Consider the following 21,340-nt stretch of genomic DNA (forward strand, 5'->3'; position numbering starts at 1 on the left):
AACGCGGTGTGTCATCAACTACAGTGTGATGTCCATTAAGCAAACAGACCTGGTGGCGTGGGAATGGGATATAAGGGGAAAAATTATGTACAAGGAACAGCGGGACGCTGGTGGAATCTCGAGCCGGAGCCGATACCAGCGCAAGACCTTCGGTTCCAGAGACTGCTTGCAGATACTCTACAAGTCTATCAACTAAGCCAGAGCCCCACGCCTGCTGATGACGGGAAATAACCATCCTTTGCGGTTTTTTTTTCCCTTGTCAGGCAGCGTGGCGATTACTAAAACAGGCGTGAACTCGGTGGCGCGGGGCAAGGGGGAAAAAGAAAAACTATGTAACAAACAGCGGGACTTAATATCTCTATATTCTTAGCAATGGAGAACTATCAAATGCCTCCTTGGCAATAGGACTGCTTTTCTTTTTTGGGGGAAACCCCAACAACGGTAGTGAGTTGTGTGTTGAAACATGGAATGTAATCGAAATAAGGCGTAAACGAAGTGAAACATATCATGTGCAAGGGTTGGGACTGGGGAGGTGGGAGGGGGCGGCAGGTATACTGGGGGGGTTGGTGATGGAAGATGGGCACTGGTGAAGTGAAGGGTGTTTGAGAACTGTATAACCGACATAATCCTGAGAACTATGTAACCCACCACATGGTGATTCAATAAAATTTAAAAAAAAATAAAATAAAATAAAATAAAATAAAATCGATGTGGTTTAAAAAATGAAGAAGTGAACATGGGGTTGGAGAACTGGAATAAGGTGTAAGGCACTTGCCCACACGGAGCTGACCCTAGTTCAATCTCTGGCACCACACACTGTCCCCAAAGCACTGCCATGCGTGATCCCTAAGCACAGAGACAGGTATAAGCTCTGAGACACTGTGCATGGGCCCAAATGAAGGCAAACAAAACCAGAACTGGACTCCTTCCTCCAAAGAAGTTTATCAACAACTTCCTCTTACCTGGCGTAACGTACGAGCAACAATGCTCTCAAGTACCGGGCCTCTGTCTTCATGCAACAAGTGAACTTCGTCGAGGATGAGAAGCTTCACGATCTGGGAGAGAGCTACATCCCCGACACTCTTCCTCGTCACTACATCCCACTTTTCTGGCGTGGTCACAAGCATCTATAAAGTAAGAAAAGGTAACCAAATTATAGAGGGCAGCATTCACAAACACTGTGTTTCCAAATTAATCATGTCATTAAAAAGAAACATATGTGGCCACAATTCACTCAAAGAATCTTTAAAAATATTCCAAAGGACATTTCATTCACTGTAGACAACAAAGTAGTTTTTGTTATGTGATCCAAATCTGGAACTGATAGACAGTGTTTAAAGACATCCTTCAATTCCAGCTAGTATGTACAGTATTGCGTATAAAAATTCAACTGGCACAAAAGGGCTACCCTAACAGTGATTCATTCATGCAAGGCCCTAAATCTAGAGCTGGAGGCAGGCCCGGAATACCTTAGTGAACTTCAGAAGCAGACCATGTGGGGGCTGGAGAAAGTGTATGGGAGTTAAGGTGCATGCCTTGCATGGAACTGATCCCAGTTTGATCACCAGATGACATGCCCTCCCCAACACAGGGTGCCCTGAGAACCATCAGACGCATCTCTGGAGCCTTCAGCATCTCAAGTACTCCTGAGTATGGCTCGGAAGACCCAGAGCAACACTGGGTAGCATGGACAACTCCTGACACCATGAGCTGGAGCAATGACACACTGGCTCAGTTGGCAGAAGATCACTGGAAGGGGCTTTGGGCTTCCTGAATATTAGTCGGGAGCACACCCTACCCTGCAAAAGCAGACCGGCTTTGATTACTAATGTATATTTGCTTTTACATATAAGGAATTGTTTGTGTCCTTTAAAAGCATACAGTGGACAGGGGGGATAAAATGAACAATGCAATGCTATCTTCTTCTACACAGGTAACATTATATTATGAAATGAACCGAGATGTGAATATCTCACACTATCCTCACACTCACAATATTCTAGCAACTTAAACTGATGACAACACAATCAGCTGTGCTATGAAGAGGTTAACCAAAAGCTGAGATGGGGGGTCAGGCTGTTCTCTCAACATTTTCATCAAGGTATTTCACACTGATATTAAAGTCACTTAGGAAATGTTCATAAGCCCATTTTCTAAAGTTGTAAGAGTACGTATATCTTAATATAAATTCAAATTTGCCTCTCTGGTCTGTTGCACTATTAGTGTTATTACTGCTATCATCTTGAAATGAAGTATAAAAATATCAAAATTGAGCATTGTATACTTCCACAGAACATTAATTGGTAAATGGTATGAAATAGTACAAATTCAAAAGTTTGTCAGTTTGTTAAAGATAAATGGTAATGTTAAGACCATACCAAAGTTTACAGGAAAAGTCTACTGTGTAATTAGTACAAAAGATGTGATCGATTTTGAGATGAAAACAGTTATTGTACATCTACATATTTCCTATTACAAAATTTACATAGAAAATTTTGCAAAGAAGAATGATAAATTTTAAATATCCTAAATTATATTATCATATATATATCCAGGTATCAATTTCCAGCAACTCTTTTCATTAAATGTCCTGAAAATTATGCCTGTTTTTAAAAACAGCATTCTCCTAACCTGCTGCTTCATTTCACATTAAAATATAAAACAAGCAACCTTATAGTTGATGTATGTCAGGAAAGCTACAAATTGCTCCTTGAAACTAAACTACAAGTATAATTATCTATCACACCATGAACTTAAAATACTGTATTATAATTAATTTTGAGGGGTAATAACTACGAGATCAAATTTTTCACACACCAAAAACCTACCCCACCAAATCTTGAAAGTCCATTCTCGTGTTCACTTTCAGCATAAAAGAAATGGCTTCATTTATATAACTACCTCATCATTTTACATCCCTGAACTAAAAACTAAACTAGAAAACAAAGTGTCAGATTTGTTTAATGAATTGGAACTCATGCAAGACATTTCCATCTGCTCTTGTATCAGGGCAGGGGTTAACTGTCAATATTTTTATTTTCAGCTTAAATTTCTCTCAATAAATGTATTCATTTCCTCAAGAGTATAAAACCATTATTTGAAAATGTTCCAATTTTAGCCCATCCACTAGAAACTGGAATAGCTGAGATGTCAGTGCCAAAATACAGTGTATCTATTCAAAATGCTAAGCCATTTTTATAGAAAATGGTCTTTTGCATTTCTGGTGTGTTAGTTGCAATGTCTCCATTTTCATTTTTATTTTATCTCTATATCTTTTTCTTGTCTTGCTAAGGGATCGCCAATTTTGTTTACCTTAAAAATAAAAAAAATTCGTATTTTACAATCTGATTTCTATTTCATTTATGTCCACTCAACGCTGATTTTTATTTCCTTTTATATACTAACTTTGGGCTTAGTCTTTTCCCCTCCTCAGTCTCTTGAACAACAGTTTCATTATTTGTGAACTTCTTTATGTAGACACTTATTACTATAAAATTCCTTTTAAAACCAGTTTTGCTGTATTCCATAAACAGAAATTACTATGCAAAACTTTCTTTACATTTGGATAAAGTTAACTTACAAATTTAAGTTTCCCATGATTGTTTCATGATTACTCAACATTTTTCCCTCTATGTAAAATATATTTTTTTCACTACACAAAAACCAGATACTTAAAATGAAAGACAGAAAATGTTACACATTCAGAGAGAATGTAGAACAATTCAAACTCCCATAAAGCAATGATGAGAATATTAACTCACTGCCATTCTGAAACACCGCTTGTTAAAATCTGCTGACACTGAGTACATACAGCTCTTGACACTCAAAAATTCCATTCCTTAGTATGCCATGTATTAAAGAGATATGTCAACATATTTCTGGCTAAATCTGTATTAAACTTATAGAGGCCAGAGCAATGGTAGAGAGGGTAGGGCATCTGCTTTGCATGCAGCTGACTAGGTTCAATCCCCAGCATCCCATATGGGCCCTCCAAAACTGCCAGGAGTGATCCCTGAGCATAGAATAAAATGTTACATACAATAAAATGTTACAGAACTTGAAAATGAGCAAACTGTTTCTCTACAAAATAAAACTAAAAAAAAAAATAACCTCCTAAATACTAAATGAAGGAATTCAAGTATAGTATGCATGACTTCACTTGCATTGATGTTTTCTATACTTAGCACCATATACAGAGGTGTTCATTAAAATGTATGGCTTCTGCCAGTAGGACAGAGCTGACTGGTCAGTGTTCTAGCCTCGAGGTGCTTGGAGCTATCTTGCCACTTCAAGGGTATAGAGGTCCAAAAAGGTTACCCCTCGGCGGGCACACAAATTCAAAGCCTTGCATATGCCAGGCATGTAATCAGATGAAACTAATGTGAGGTATTAGAAACTAAGCTAGGAATACCCCTGGGAAAGACGATGGCAAAGCAAATGGAAGGGACATAATAAAAGGCTGTGAGATGTAATAACATTTCATATCTTGTACTAGGTAGACGCTACATTGGTACGCTCACCCTAGGAAATCTAGCAAGCTGTTCACTAGTAATTTATGTGTATTTTACTTCAGTAGCAGCAAACTACATGCATGCATTAAAAACAATTAAATATAACCTTAATTAAATAAAATTTAAAGGGCAAGGATGTACAACTGAAGAATTTACCAAAGAAAAAAAGGCTAACAATCCACGCTGTGAGGATTGTTCTTCATGCTTTTTATTTATTTATTTATTTTATTTTATTTTTTTTTGCTTTTTGGGTCACACCTGGCGATGCACAGGGGTTACTCCTGGCTCTGCACTCAGGAATTACCCCTGGCCGTGCTCAGGGGACCATATGGGATGCTGGGATTTGAACCCGGGTCGGCCGCGTGCAAGGCAAACGCCCTACCCGCTGTGCTATCTCTCCAGCCCCTCTTCATGCTTTTTAATATGCACAACCACACATCCTTTCAGTGCCCAAGATACAAGAAAAAAAATTTATAATGTCTTACAGTAGTTCATCTTGTATTTAACAAATCCTACTGTAGCTATGGCATAATTGTGCGAGTCAATTGATAAAATATTTAAATCACTGTGATTGCTATAACAGTGAATCAGAGGGCTAGCAATGAAATTTTTACTTAAAATGTTAGCTCAAAGAAAAATTAGAAAATTGTGGGGTTTTTTTTTGTTGTTGTTAAAATACCATGCATTGATCAAGGGCTATTCCTAACTCTCTACCCGGGAGTGACCCTTGTCTGTACATGAGGGCTAGAAGTGGATTTGGCCACAGGCAAGACAAGCACCTCACCCCCTGTACTATGTCTCTTGCCATAAACATGAGAGAATTTAGAAGCAAATTTCACCTTAATAATGTTTAAAATCAGTTTGAAAGTCCAGGCAGTCATATTTTTAAAACTTGAAAATTAACTATGTAAACTGATAAAATCACAATGAAAAATACAGACATTAAGTCTTTATTACCTTCATTAAATCTCAAATCATCACATCTCCAAAAAGCTTTACATTTGAATTAAAACGTTTCTAAAAACACTATCAAATACATTTAAAATCTGTGTGCAACAGCCTGCTGAAACACGACACATTTAGCTGAAAATACTATGTATCTATTAAGTAGCTAAAGTGCAATATTCAAGAATACTTGTTCAACAAATCTGTGGTGAAAACAGCTTGGAGTTGTTACAAATAGGATTCAATACCATAGATACAGCTTAGGCAATGTTTGCAGGGCTTAGGTAGACTTCCCTTTTTAAATACACAATCACATAGCTACTCAACCAAAAAGTTTTAAGTTATATGAATGCTTTAATTTAAAGATTAAATCTAAAGTGTCACACGGCTTAGATCCCATAAACACACATATAATTACAGTTATACTAACCTCTACTACATAAATGTCAGTTCTGATTGATGGCAACAGCCCCCGTAATGGAATCTGACAGTTTGCAGATTATACCTTCCCCCTGGGGGACACTACAACAAATCAGTTAGTTCCAACTACTTCCTTTTCTACATTTTTTTTTATGCTCCCTCCTCTCCAATCAATTCACATGCATGAGTGCACACTCACACATGTAAAAGCACAGAGACCTCTGAAATATCTGGTTACATTCATGTCAAGGACCACAGCTTTCAATTATCAAGTGAAAATACAAAAAGTAATTGGAAAATCTGCAAGTCCGAAAGTATTCTTACCAACTAGTCTTTGTGAAAAGTAGAGATATGCTCAAGTTAAAGGATAAAGAAAATAATCTAAAATATATTTTGGTACTTTCTTGTTAGAAGATTAAAAAAAACCCTTTGATAGTGTTTTTGGTTAAAACTTCATAAGCAACATTTACAAAGTAAAGAAACATGGTTAAATTAAAAAAAGAAATTCTAAAACTTTCCAAGGAACAGAACTTCCAGTGATGGGAAGAGGGGAGAAAACATCCTCCTAATGTTTAATTCAAAGTTGAAAATTTAAGAAATACACACTTTCTATACTGCATCTGTTTACAGGTAGAGCAGAATTCTCTTTTAAAAACAATTTCAAAACAATTAAGTATGAATGAAACCCTATCACTAGCAGTTCTGTGTATCACAGTGTATAAAATAGGAAAAATAAATAAAATGAAACAAAAATAAAACAGTAGTTTAAATCATCCGTTTGTAAAGGATTCAATGCATAAGGTGTGCTAAAATTTTACTAATTAGACTAACAGAAAATTTGTAATTATTTATACTGCCATGTATGCAGATGACAAAAATGTGCTATAGTTCATTTCTTATTTTAGGTCTATAATACCCCAGACTTCATTTCACTGAAGTCTCACAGAGAAAGGATTAATACAAGTAACACTAACATCGCTGGTACTCACTCATAAAGACAGAACCTTGGCAGGTGAAAAATCTGTGGCAGGAACTTGCATCTTACGGTAAGCCCTATTCCGTGCAATCAGGATAGGACTCATAAATGTTTTTAATCCACTGCATAGTAGGTATTTTATTTTTCTTCAAAATGGACTGATCCAACACCCCTTGAAAGTATCTAAATGTGGAAACTGTCTCATATGGATTTCAAACATCACAGTCATATCTATGTCCTGCCATATATGAGTTCAGTTTGAGAATTCATTTCTTAAAAGAATTAAAATAATACACATTTCATGTCTTCAAACTAATTTATGAAATTTGACATTAAGAGATTTTACTGACTCATGAACAATTTATCAAAAGTTGGAGATTTGGGGGAAGAAGACATAAAATTTATCAACAAATTATGGCTGGATACAAGTGACTGAAAAGAACTGCAATTAAGTAGACCTGTTCTTATTGTTTACCTACTTCTGTGATTCGAATTATTTCTAGTGTGTCTAGAAAAAGAACAAAGACAGGGCATGATTTAATCACATCTTGTGGTTATTTGAAAGGAGAGCTTCTCCACAGATTAATTTATCCATGCAACATTAAAAAAAAAGGTTTCTATGGCAATGGAAACAGACAGGTAGTATGATGGGCTAGGGCTTTTTGCTTTTGCATGTGGATGTCTTGGGTTCCATCTTTAGTACCACATACGTATGGTCCACCAAGCACCTTCAGGGTTGACACATGAGGGTAGAGCCAAAGTAAGTCCTGAGCACTTCCAGTGTAGCCCTCAAAACAAACAAATGAAATACAAAGGTGAGAACTTTGGAGGTTTGTACCTAAAGAAGAAAATGGAGGAAGGAAGGGAGGGAAGGAGAAGGGAAGGAGGAATCCAGAGAGTGGTAGAAAACTTTAGTTAACTCAACAGAAAAAAAAGATTAATTAGAGTACTGGGGATCCCTGAAATTTAAAAGGATTAGCCACTTCTTAACTCCATTTCTGATCTCAGGCAACTTGGGCAGCTTTATCCTACTAAACACATTCGCATTGTGTCTGCTAAGCGACGTCTTCGATTGAGCAGATTGTACCAATAGCAGATTGCTCTTTTGATTTTGCTTTTTTGTTTCTGTGATATTCATGATACTCGGTGATGTTAAGCATCCTTATTGTGTGCCTTTAATAGGATTCGCATGAGTCTGCTAGTAGCCTCTAGTGGGATGGTGCCTCCCACTCTCAGAGTTGCCTCTGGGTGCTAGAGTCAGTAGGTCTAAGGTGAACCAGGGGCTTCGGTCTTGGTTGTGGGATGTCTGTGGGAAAGCACTCAGAGCTTTGGGAATCCATCTGGTGCTAGAACCGGCTGGCTCTCATGTCTGTGGAGAAGTTGAGTATGTTGGGTCCTTCCTCTTCTCCTGAAGGTCTCTGCACAGGGCTACTTGGGCCTAGAGAAGGAGTGTTGGTAGATACAATGACTCATCACTCTACACTGCATTTTTATTGATTTCTGCACTCCCATGTTGCAATTGCTCCCCCTGGAATCCTGGACTTTGAGTTATTTTCTTGTGCAAGAACTGTTTCTAAGAAACAGCAGGAATGTCTATGCCACAATTTGCTGACATCACTCCTGGAATTTTTCAATTGACTGTCAAGAAAGCTCAAAACCTGGTTTTGTACTTTCTCATAGATGCCATAGTGACTAATCCTGCAAGGTTATTAGCAGGATTATTTCCTTTTCTGTTTCCATTTTATGCTTTTTTTCAGTGAAGTTGCTTCAAAACCAATAAATAAATGGCCATTTTCACTGCTGTAAGTTTATTGTATGGAATATGGAAAGGAACAGAGAAAAAAATGTAAAAAAAAAAAAAAAAAGGAAATAATTTTCCCTGATGCTGCAACACAATCATGGTAATACTGATGTGCAATTTAGGACCTGAATGACAAACTTCCTATTGTTTCAATATGCAAAGATGATAAACGCTGCAAGCAGAGTTCTGGAAGTTCTTTTATTTTCCCCCAGGTTTTTGGCCCATACCCGACAATGCTCAGGGCTTACTCCTAACTCTATGCTCAAGTTCTTTCTCTTGTAAGAAAGAACTTGGGGAATTATATGTGGTGCCAGCAATGGACCTGGTGTTGACCACAAGTAAGTCTTACCTCCTGTACTATCTATCTTTCCAGCCTATTAGGCTTTTTTTTGATCTTAAAGAAGTTTTAAAATAAATTTTCTAATTATTTCAGTTTTATTTAGTTAGATTCGTAAATATGTGAGGCAATGATACAAAAGAGAGCTGCAATGTTGATATAAGACAAGCAAAAGAAAAGGTCATTTGCAGAACAAGAGTCACTAGCAAGAACACGACTATTCAACCCTTTGCTCTCTAACACTAAAAAAAAAGCTATTTTTCTACAAAGAGATGGTTATATAAAAGTTGTTATTCTAAATTTTTTCCAGTGAGGTCAAAGATTAGGTTCCTAAATTCCTAAATGTTTTTAAATTATGCTCAAAGAAAAAGGGCTCAAAAAGCCCCATAATTTGCTTTCATTGGATATATTTTATGCATCAAAATTATAGTTTTCTCACTGTACCACAATTCAACTGTATTATGAAGAAAAAAATAAAACAGGTAAGATAGTGTTTTATATCACTGTATCACTGTCATCCCGTTGCTCATCAATTTGCTTGAGCGGGCACCAGTAATGTCTCCATTGTGAGACTTGTTACTGTTTTTGGCATATCAAATATGCCACGGGTAGCTTGCCAGGCTTTGCTGTGGGGGCAGGATACTCTCAGTAGCTTGCTAGGCTCTCTGAGTGGATGGAGGAATCAAACCCAGGTCAGCCACGTGCAAGGCAAATGCCCTACCTGCTGTGCTATTGCTCTAGCCCAGTGTTCTATATATAGGAAAAAAACCTTTTAATCAGTGCATTTTAGCTCATTCTATGAGAAGCTATTAAACCTTACAAAAGTAAAAACCATCAATAACTAACAGTAAGAATTACATAATGCTTCAATGTAATTTGTATCTTACTAATAAAAGTAATCAGATATTCTTCCAAATAGAGCTCTCATTACTTCTTAATGGCCTACCTTCAAAGAAGAAAATGGTTTTTCTGGCAATTAATATTTTATCAAGGGACTTAAAAATGGTCTTTTATAATTCCATTAGTATAAACACATGGTTAATTAAGCCTTTTAAATATAATTACTCTTAGAGATTGAAACATGCATATTTCAAGTTCATATCTATTTTTTATAACTTTCTTCATAAAAGAAAGCTTAAAAATTCACTTGATTAGCTGCTGAAAATTGAAAATATAAGTAGAAAAAACTATATGCAAAATGTTTAGATCAATAAAAGATTGAAAAATCATTACTCCTATCATAAACATACAAATTATATAATTATTGTTAGTCACTTGAAAAAAATTAAACATTGAAGAATCGCCTTCAAAATATAAAAGAATGCTATGGCTATTTTTTATTCTGTTTCTGAAATTAGTACTGATTAAAAAATCCCAAAACAAACAAATAATACAATTAGGGAAATAAAATTCAATACCTAATATATATAAATACAGTAATTTCTAAACTACATTAATATCTTAGTATAGATTCATCATTAACAATTTCAGTTGATATTTTTTGAAAACTCTATACAAATAACAGAATGAAGACTGATTTATGTAACTAACATTTCTTATTAATTCATGAAACAAGAACCACTATGTCTTAATAACACAGATTAATGATTTTAAGCCTGAATATTTTATACAGAAATTTACTATCTTTTTTTTTTTTGGTCACACCCGACAATATTCAGGGGTTACTCCTGACTCTGCACTCAGGAATTACTTTTGGCGGTGCTCGATGGACCATATGGGATGCTAGAAATCAAATCTGGTTTGGCCGTGTGCAAGGCAAACGTCCTACCTGCCGTGCTATTGCTCCAGCGCCTGGAAATTTACTATCTTGACAAACTCCAACTGTCACTGTCATCCCTTTGCTCAAATTTGCTCAAGCGGGCACCAGTAAGGTCTCCATCTTGAGACTTGTTGTTACTGTTTTTGGCATTATTGAATACGTCATGGGTAGCTTGCCAGGCTCTGCTGTGCGGGCGGGATACTCTCGGTAGCTTGCCGGGCTCTCCGAAAGGGACAGAGGAATCGAACCCGTCAGCCGCATGCAAGGCAAATGCCCTACCTGCTATGCTATCGTTCTAGCCCAATGTTTGACAGAACTCAAACACTGAAAAAATAAGATTAATAATTAAAGAATTACAAAACAAAGTCTAGCTTTTCCACTCTTAGTTCTTATTTCATATTTACTGTCAAGCAATTTGAATTTGTGTTATTTTCCTTTATCTCTTCATACTAAATGGAGCACTGCATGAAAGAGAAAGGTGGAGAATGATAAATGATAAATAAGTAAAACTTATTTTAAGTAGACTGTAAAACTGAAATGTATTTTCGAGAACACAATAGAGTCCTCATGGAAATATGGCAGTTTCAGAATGTAAATATATACATATTGAAATGATACATAAGTTGGTAGCCAAACTGGTTCTTAGTATTACTATTGCTAGTCTGACAAAGTAAAAAAAAATAAGCTTTCTTAAATTAATTTTGTAATGATAAATTATAAACAGATAAAATTGCTATTTCTAATTGCTATTTCAAATATACTGACATGTCCGTGCCCTACAAAGTTGTTTGCAACCTCTATTAACCTGTATTAAGTTTATTTGCCAAATTCTCAACTTACTGCACTTTTATTTCCTACCATGTTCTATTTTTTAGCAGACATATCTAATCATGCACACTCTGGCGTTTCTGCTAGGGAAGTTTGAAAATAATACAAGCAAACATTAGAGCAAGTGTTACCAAAACACACCGAGACGATCTATACAATGTTATTACATGTGATGGGACAGAGTTCTGCAGAATGGAAGAAAATGAGAATAATTTCAAAGTGGTTCAGAGCAAGAAAGACTAAAGACTGATGTTTGTAAATGTCTCCAGAAACTAAAACCCAGATACTACAAACCAAAATTTTATAAAAAGGATGGTAGTTTAGTGGTATTTGGCTTCTACTTTATAAGAGCCTTTTGCACACTGGAAATGTGTAAATCCCATAATCAAAGAAAGTGTGCAATAATGCAGTTATGCTGCCCTTACACTACTCCCTACCTCGCCACAATGCTTCCTTGATGCACTATTCTATCTATTAGAACTATTTATGATGGTAGTTAAAGTTCTATTATCTACAATATCAAATCAAGAAACCACTGGTGATTAAGGTGTATTTGAAATAAGGCTAACATAAATGAGAGAAATAAGGTATGGCTCCAAATTACACACTCTCCACCAAAACAAATAGTGCACAAGCCCTCCAATTAAAGAATGTGAGCACCTCAACCACTGTAAGTGATACCCAGTTATTCCAAAAATAACAAAAGGAAGGGGAAAAGAATAAAAGTCTACACTACTGACAAAATGGGAAAAAGAATACACTTGAATGTAAGATATCCCTAAACCTAGAGTCAAAGAGAAATCAACTTCAAAGCTAGAGGAAAAAAACTGTCCACCATTGAAACAGTTTCTGAAATAGTACTTCCCTTCTTCCTCTCAGTATTCAACTTGCTCTAAGTGAGTAAGCAAGTGAGGAAAGAAGGTAAATTGATGTCTGCATTAAGTAAAAGCTATCTGAAATATACAAGTAAATTGGCAGAGCAAATAAAGGCAATACTCTGAACTCAACTGTCATACAATATAAACTACTGACTCATAAGCAAAAATATTTATCAGCAAAAAATGTACACGAGAATTGTATTTTCTAGTTATACATATGTGCATAGAAAATGATATTATGTTAAATTCTAGTTTAACGTGTATTTAAAACTTTTCTACAACGTGCATGCCATTCTTTCAGGCAAAAAAAATGGGGGGAATCGGCAAAATTTCATACTAAGTTTTAAAAAGTGTCTTAGAGTTCCAGTTAAATAGTAAAACTATGCAGAAAAACAAATGCCTTTGAGATACGAAGTGGTTTAAAACACATGATGAAGCACAATATTTACCACATACATATAGGCATGCCCTCTAAAGTTCTGATGATTTCGACGATCTAGGAACAATAGGCAGTAAAGATTTCATTGTAATTAATTTAAGCAAGGGCCAAATCAATGGTGAATCCAAATATAATTAGTTCTCTTCATGAAAATTATTTATGAGCATACTAGTTCAAAGTCCTACAAAAATAATTCATATGACTTCAGTTTTGATGTATATATAAAAAATTTGCAAACATATACAAACTATGAATTCAGCAGAAGCTATTTTAAATCAGTCATAGAAATTAAAGAAAGCATAGCTGTCACAATTCCCAAAATTAAGTAGTGCAAGGCTTGCATTTTAGTATTACAGCAACTAAATGGTTCTGGTCTATGGCCATACCACCCTGAATGCATCCGATCTCGTCTGAATGGTTCTGTTGTGTTTTCTGAGACAAGTGTCTTTTTTTGCAGAAAATTATCTGTAAGAGTAACTAATAACTGTCCCCAAACAATAGGAAACCTGCTTTTGAATAAACCAGTTGAAACTTGAAAACCTGTCGCCAAAGGTAAAAAGAAAATAACTGCCCCAATCTTTCAAATATTTACAATTTCCCGAAACCATAACTTCTCAATAATGTCGAACCATCTTTTTGGGCTCTCTCTCTCTCTCTCTCTCTCTCTCTCTCTCTCTCTCTCTCTCTCTCTCTCTCTCTCTCTCTCTCTCTCTCTCTCTCCCTCCCTCCCTCCCTCCCTCCCTCCTCTCTCTCCCTCTCCCGCTCTTTAAGGGGTTTGGGGGCCACACCTGGTTCTGTGCTCAGTGGCCATGCTTGGTGGTGCTTGGGGGATCATATGCAATGCCAGACTTAAACTAGGGTCACTGCCATAGTCATGTGCTATGCAAGTGCTTTAACCACTGTGCTCTCTCCAGTACAAAATTAGTACTTTTCTGAAGGAAAGTATAAGCATTTGATGTTCAAGAAAGCACTAGGGTCAGATTAATACAGAAGGGTTTCATTCAACTGATCCTTTAGAGGTTTTTAAAAATTCTAGAGGTGAGTGATGAGAATAAATTCGTAATCTCAAAACATTACAGATACCAACGAGTGCACAGAATACTGATACTTCTGTAGATGCCTTGGGAAAAGAAAGCCGAGGAAGTGCCTGAATTATGAAATCCTTCATTCCAAGCTATACAGCTCGGTTTCAGAGAAATTGAATGTTTAAAGCAAAAATTATGTCTGTCAAGAGAGTTTCCCTGAACTATCATATATTTCTGTCTAAATACTAAGAGGTATCTGTGAACAATGCAAGCTGTATCAGAACGCACATAAATTATATCTACCTTGCAGTCTTCCAAAATCATTCTAATTTTTATAAAATAGGAATCTCACACCTACATCTCTTTATAGCGGCACGTCTTACAAAGTAAAGTTTAACAAAACTTTTCTGGCTAATTTTGTACCATAAATATAAAACATATTAATAATTAAATATTATTGAGTACCTAATAATACATACTTCACTAGTTTTATGTAAAATATTTTATCCTCCACACTGGAAAGCAATCAGGAACAAAGTGCAGCTAAAATTGGCAGCTTTGTACTAAAACTTAGGCTCACTGAGGTATTTGCAGGTTGGCCCAACAAATAATACTTCAGTGTCATAACAAGTGAACTCCTTTGCTTTGGTCAGTTGTAGGGAGCCATTTTATAGAGCTTGGCTCTTATCGTCTAGTCAAGCGGAGGCTGCTCGGGATTCCTGTGATCTTATCATTTCGCCATTTGTCTCTCACTAGCCAACGCCCATGCCTGATTGGCATTCTACTACTGTTCCTATGGGGGTCCAAGCATGCATACTATACCACCCCCTCCCAGCAGAGAGGTATAAGTATTGTAACTGCAATAGAATAAACTCTCTTTCCCTCCTCTTCCTTCTGGCTCTGCGTCTTTTCATTCGGCTGCGTCCCCTCCTTAGCCCCACGAAGGGTCCTCCCTGCTGCACAGGATGGGACCCCACAGTTAGTCACCCTGGAGCAGGGCTGTTTTACCTGAGAGGAGTGAGCCAATACAATGGCCTGTGCAGAACTTACAAATGTGTGCTCTATCACCTCCAATACAAACTCAGAGATGTGGACCTAGTGAGCTCAACAGATTGTCAGAAAACTGCCCTCAAACCATTTCTTCCTGATCATCTCGATATAAACCCAGGCTTACCACTTAAAATGGGCCAATTCAGCCTCAAGGTGGCTAGACTCGATCATTCATTCATGTGACAAATGAAAATATTACTGAGTCCCGTTAATCACTTAAACTACATAAAATGAAGAACAGCAGAATATTTTAAAATTATAATAAAACACAATGTTCTAAAATCTGAAAATGATTGTGGTAAACGATTAATTATCAATATACAGTTATGGAAGATAAAAGTAAATTTCTATCTTGTTCCCTTCAAATCTTAGGATGCAACACAATTACAATATTTGAAACCTCACACCCAAATATTAAAACATAGGAGTTGCTTATTGAGGAAAGTTATACTGGAAAATTAAACTGGTATACACTGATGACATATTACTGAGTTATTCAAAGTTGCTCAAACTTGTTTCTCAGTTAAACATCAAATGGTATTTTTTGTCTACAGCAAAAAATTTACCAAAGCAATGAATCTTAGAATTATATAATTCTGTCTTAGGAAATTTACAATCAAACCTGAATAAAATCATAACTCTTAGACCTGACAGTCCCTTGTGAGTGACAAAACGGACCATATTTCACATTAAGCTTCATTTATACAAAATCTTTAACAAGCTAGTTAGTTGGATTTAATTCAATAAGCAATAAAGAACCGATGAAAGTTTATGAGCAAGGGAATAATATGATCAGAATAGCATGACAGAGTTTGCAAGTGAGATTTCTTTCCATGTTATAAAAATATAACTTAATACTAAAAAAATCAAATGACAAAAAAACTTAAATTATACTTAATTGTGTTAATCATCAGGAAAGTTATTTACAAAAAATACACAACTAGGGAATCATTAAAAAGCTATTAAAATTACAAATAAAAAAGCAGAGAAAATAGGAAATTAAAACTTCAAATTATACATAGATATGAATGTGTGCATATGTACATGCAGATTTTTGACACTTTTATATATATGTATGTGTGTGTGTATATATATATATATATATATATATATACACACACACACACACACTGCCATAAACTCTGTAGTATTTCTTTGCTTTCTCTATATCCAATCTCAAAAGTAGTGAGAACAGTCAAGTCTATAGGAGATCAGGTGGAAGAGGTTAGAAACTATAGAAGCGGGGGTATGGTGCCGCCAGCAGGTCAACCTGTACCTGTGGAGCGAGTTCATCAGCAGCCTGATGCTGCCTTCAGACTTCCAGATACCCCAAAATTGCTGTTGTGTCTTTGGCCAGACCCCAACAACTTGGGGCCAAGTTTACCAAGAATTAAATGACCAAAAGTTAGGTATGTGGGAGACACACCCACAAACCACCTCCAGCTCAGCTATATAAGCTCATTTATTGGCCTTATTTCAGAGACCCATAAATCCTGAAAGAGATCAAAAGATGCAATTAGGACCTATAGCGCAGAGGTAGGCGGGAACCTGTGACTGAGAGCTCCAGGCTCACTTGGATCAGTATTGGGCCTCCTCCTCCCCAGTCCTCACTTTTCCAGTAGCTTGACAGTCACACCCTCAAACTGCCCTCAGTGCCATGTAATCTCATCAATGGCCAAGACCGGGGACCATAAACTAAAACTTCCAAAAGAGAGTGTTGCAGAATGTCCTGACCCAATGCCAGGGTGTCTTCACTGGGGCAACACAGAGCGGGGGTGGGTGAAAACCCTCCCCACACCAAGAGACCCAGCTCCAGCAGCCAAAAACCTCCACACCCCAACTGCCCATCATGCTCAAGGACTCTCCCCACACACTTGGGCGGAGCCTCACACATGAGTGAAATCCTACAGAACCCAGGTAATGTGGAACTTTGTGACCTTGGACTCTGGGCTCAATGGGACCAGGAGCGGAGATCCTCTGCGGATTTTCCCCAGTCTCCAGTGACCCAGGGGTCTGGCCCATAAGCCACCTCCTGCCAGTGCCAGATAATCTCGTCATCGGCCACCATCCAGATCACATGGCTGCTTCTCTCCACAGGGAGCGTAACAAGAAGTCCCCATAACGATGCCACTGGACTCTGTGCCAGGCTGTTTCACATGGGGCGCCCCACAGAGGGGCGAGTGAGAACCCTTCCCACCCCATGGGACCGAGCTCTGACAGCCAAAAACCTTCACAACCCAACCACCGCCACACACAAGGCCGCTCCCCACATGCTCGGGCCGAGCCTCACATATGAGTAAACATATTCCTGGACCTCGTGGCCGCTTTTGTGGCTGCATGACACATCATAAAACACTCCTTACCCATTCTCCGTAATTACCATGCCACAACTGATGGGGTTCAGTAGGAGGCAACAAATTATAGAGGGAAATATATATATACATATATATGCATATATACATATTTTCAGATATATATACCAAAGCTCACATCACCCAAACTTTAATAACATGTTAGTGATATTCTATAGAATGTCTTAATGGCTCCTGCCACAATAGAACAATCTTCACACTGTTTCCTATATGAACATTTTTATGTAAACATGTTCAGCAGTTATTCATAACAGACAATATGAAATATATTATTTTGGTTGTGTTTTGGGATGGGGACTGGGATGGGATGGAAACATCCCTAATTTGGTGGTGGGGAGGTGTAATGGTGGTGGGATTGGTGTTTGAATATTAAATGCAATCAAACATTGTGAACTAACGCAGACAATTTAAAATTTTTTAAATTAAAAAATAATAATAATAAAAAGTAATGTGGAGTCCATGCCCAATTCAATCAGCTTAATCAATGGCTGAATAAATCGCAGTGTTCCTACATTAAAAAAACAAAAAGAAACTATAGAGGTTCAGATACACAAAAATTAGTATCATGAATAGGTGGACTATATTAGAGTAGGAAAAAAAGCAAACATAATAAAGAAAAGTTGAACCTACAACCTATTTCTAGGCCAACAAACTGGTTCCTATCCTTATATAATTAACAACGGATAGAGAATAGGTCTAGAAAATACAGAGATGGTCAAATGGAGGAGGATGCTCATAATTCTTTGAGAAAATAACAAACATCATGGTAGAAGTAAAATGGAGGCACTACTCAAAGTTCTTGTAATCACAAGGTGAGGATACATATAGCTGCATTGCACAGTGAATGGCTCATAATTGGGATTCAAATGTTACTTCCATCTTTTGATAAATATTCTTTCACCAACAATAGTGATACACGTGGATATGGAACAAGAGCAATTAAAATTCTTAAAGTGGTTCAGATTCTGAGAAACACACCACATATAAAAGCACAGACTTCATAGACTATGTATATTTTTTATGAATATAAGTCAAATGATGCCACTAGATTTAGACAAGAGAAAATTAAATAGAGTTGGAACTGAGTATTGAAGAATGAGTGCAATTTAGACTAGAGATAATCTTCTTTGGTCTTCTACTACATTTAAAAAATATATTCATTGTAACTTTCCATATGGTGACTCAATAAAAAAATTTAAAAAATAAAAAATATATATATTCAAACAATAAATAGTACCATTGATATAAGAAAATGGTATTTGAGTAAACTTCTTTTAGAAAAAAAGCAAAATTGATGTTTACATATTTTTATAAATATATGACATATATTTATTCTTAAACATATAAAATATAGTTTATATTGTAGGTAGCTGAGACATAAAGTTATAACCCAGGCCAGGGAATCTGTGAAGAAAATCCAGAGTCACACATAGATGCTTTCACCTATACTGGTAGAGAATAATTTGTCATTGGAGCTTTTGTGCACAATGAAACATTGCTGAGGCACCTCAGAGCTTTAGTTTTCCCGGATTATATACATATCACTATTTCTTTTTTCTTTTTCCCATTTTTTCTTCTGCTCGGTTTTTAGGTCACACTTGGCAGTGCTCAAGCTTTCTTTTTTTTTTTTTTCCACTTTTTGGGTCACACCTGGCGATGCACAGGGGTTACTCCTGGCTCTGCACTCAGGAATCACCCCTGGCGGTGCTCAGGGGACCATATGGGAATGCTGGGAATCGAACCCGGGTCAGCCGCGTGCAAGGCAAACGCCCTACCCACTGTGCTATTGCTCCAGCCCCGGCAGTGCTCAAGCTTTCTCCTGGCTCTGTCACTCAGGGATCAGACCTAGCGAGGCTGGATGGACCACAAGGAGAACCATGATAAAACCTGGGTCAGTCATGAGCAAGGCAAGAGACCTACCACTACATTATCTCTTTCCTCCCCTAAAACTATTTCTTGTATTAGAAAAGAAAACAAATATATATGGCAATCTGTATATTTTCACCGAAGATTTTTTATGGGTAGACTTCAAGCAATGAAAGACGAAATGGCTCTCTCCGCAGCTGCACAAGCGTGAATCCAGACCCAGCAAAACCTCTTTCGGCATGGGCAACTCCTCGCAGAATGTCTCCAGCCTGAGAACTAAGCCTCGGCCCCGTGCCCGCCCAGGAGGGGAAAGGTATTTCTCTCTCTCGCCTCTTTCTCTCCGGGGATGAAGGGCGCGGTGGCCGCCATATTAAGACGACCACAGATGGGATTTACGACAAAAACTGCAGCAAAAGGACACGAGGGTGCTCTTGGGAAGGTGGGAGGCACCGGCCCCTCCCACCGCCGAGATGTGATCCCGGGGCCGCACACGTGTGCGGCCTCTCCACAGCTGCACAAGTGTGAATCCAGACCCAGCAAAACCTCTTTCGGCATGGGCAACTCCTCGCAGAATGTCTCCAGCCTGAGAACTAAGCCTCGGCCCCGTGCCCGCCCAGGAGGGGAAAGGTATTTCTCTCTCTCGCCTCTTTCTCTCCGGGATGAAGGGCGCGGTGGCCGCCATATTAAGACGACCACAGATTGGGTTTTCAAGCCTGTAATTATCTAATATCTGGAAGAAATCTCCCTGGACTTCTTGTTAAAGTACAGAAATTCAAAACTGCGTGGCCGCGCGACCTTATTTGTCTTCACAGTAGGTCTGAATCTAGTGGGGTACTCCTAACAACAATAGTGAAGTTTGTGTTGAAATATTGAATGTAACCATAGTAAACAGAATGCAAAATGAAACTTATCAGTTACAAGGTGGGGGGGGCGGGATGGGAAGTTTACTGTGTGGGTTTTTTTTTTTTTTGGTGGTGGTATATGGGCACTGGTGAAGGGATGGTTGTTTCAGCATTGTATAACTGAGACCTAAGCCTGAAAGCATTGTAATCTTCCACACGGTGATTTAATAAAATAAAATTTAAAAAAAAAAAAAAAAGAAAGACGAAATGAATCTAACATTAGCAGTGAACTTCTCTATACTGAAATCCAAACTGTTAAGTTTACAAAGTATATTTTGACCTACAGTTATTTAGGTCAAATAGATTATAAAATCTCAACTGTGCTAAAATGACTGCATTTTCAAGACATACTTAAAATGAAGACACTTTGTAAAATGGATATGTTTAACAGATTGCTTTTGTAAGAAATGTGAAACTCCACCCCCCCACACACACAACCCTAAGCTATTTACCTGACAGGTTTGTATCCTGATATATTGTTTTCCAGATATGATCTCTACAATTATATTTCCAGTGAGCCCAAAAAGTTTACCCTGAAACCCATCGAACTTAGATAAATATAAATTTGGAATCTAATGTTTGGAATCTAATACAAATTTTTGGAATCCAATGTGCCCATAAACTTAGAAATTGTATATAATATTATACAATGATATACACAATTATAAAATTCCTTTCTTCTTACTTTACTTTTATTTTTAAATTTTTTGCTTTTTGGGTCACATCTGGTAGTGCTCAGGGGTTATTCGTGGCGGTGATTGGGGAAACCATAAGGAATGCTGGGATAGAACCTGTGTGGTACCGCCGAGTGTACGGCAAATACCCTACCCATTGTAATATGACTCCAGCCCCATTATTTCATTAATGAAATTTTAAACATGATTCAGTTTAACAGTGTTAAGTACACAAAGTGTATTAAAAAACCTAAAGCTTGTTAGATAAAGCTTCTGGAACTACTGACCTAAGGCTAAGTTATTAAATGTTAATCACTAATGATAATGCTCTATTCTTATTTAACTGGAGTTCCACTTTCTATTTTGGGGGGAGTGAGGGATATCCCAGGTGGAGCTCAGGGGCCAAAAACCACTCTGAGATACACTTGGCCAACTGGACTCATGGCTCAGTATTAAGGCCTGGGGATTCGGTGTCGCTCACACCCTGCAGCCCTACAGTGCTTGGAACCATCATGGGCACTTAGGCTGTGGGAGCT

At 37.5% G+C, this 21,340-nt stretch overlaps 1 protein-coding gene across 1 annotated transcript in view; it reads right to left on the reverse strand.

The window, feature by feature from the left end:
* Window positions 1-21,340, reverse strand: part of ASCC3 (activating signal cointegrator 1 complex subunit 3) — a 332,257-nt gene that overhangs the window by 210,983 nt on the left and 99,934 nt on the right. The window contains exon 11 of the mRNA XM_055136146.1: window positions 963-1,127. Coding sequence (XP_054992121.1) covers window positions 963-1,127 — 165 coding nt within the window. The remainder of the gene's footprint in view (window positions 1-962; window positions 1,128-21,340) is intronic.

The sequence above is a fragment of the Sorex araneus genome, chromosome 4 (assembly GCF_027595985.1).
Source record: "Sorex araneus isolate mSorAra2 chromosome 4, mSorAra2.pri, whole genome shotgun sequence".
Taxonomy (NCBI): Eukaryota; Metazoa; Chordata; class Mammalia; order Eulipotyphla; family Soricidae; genus Sorex; species Sorex araneus.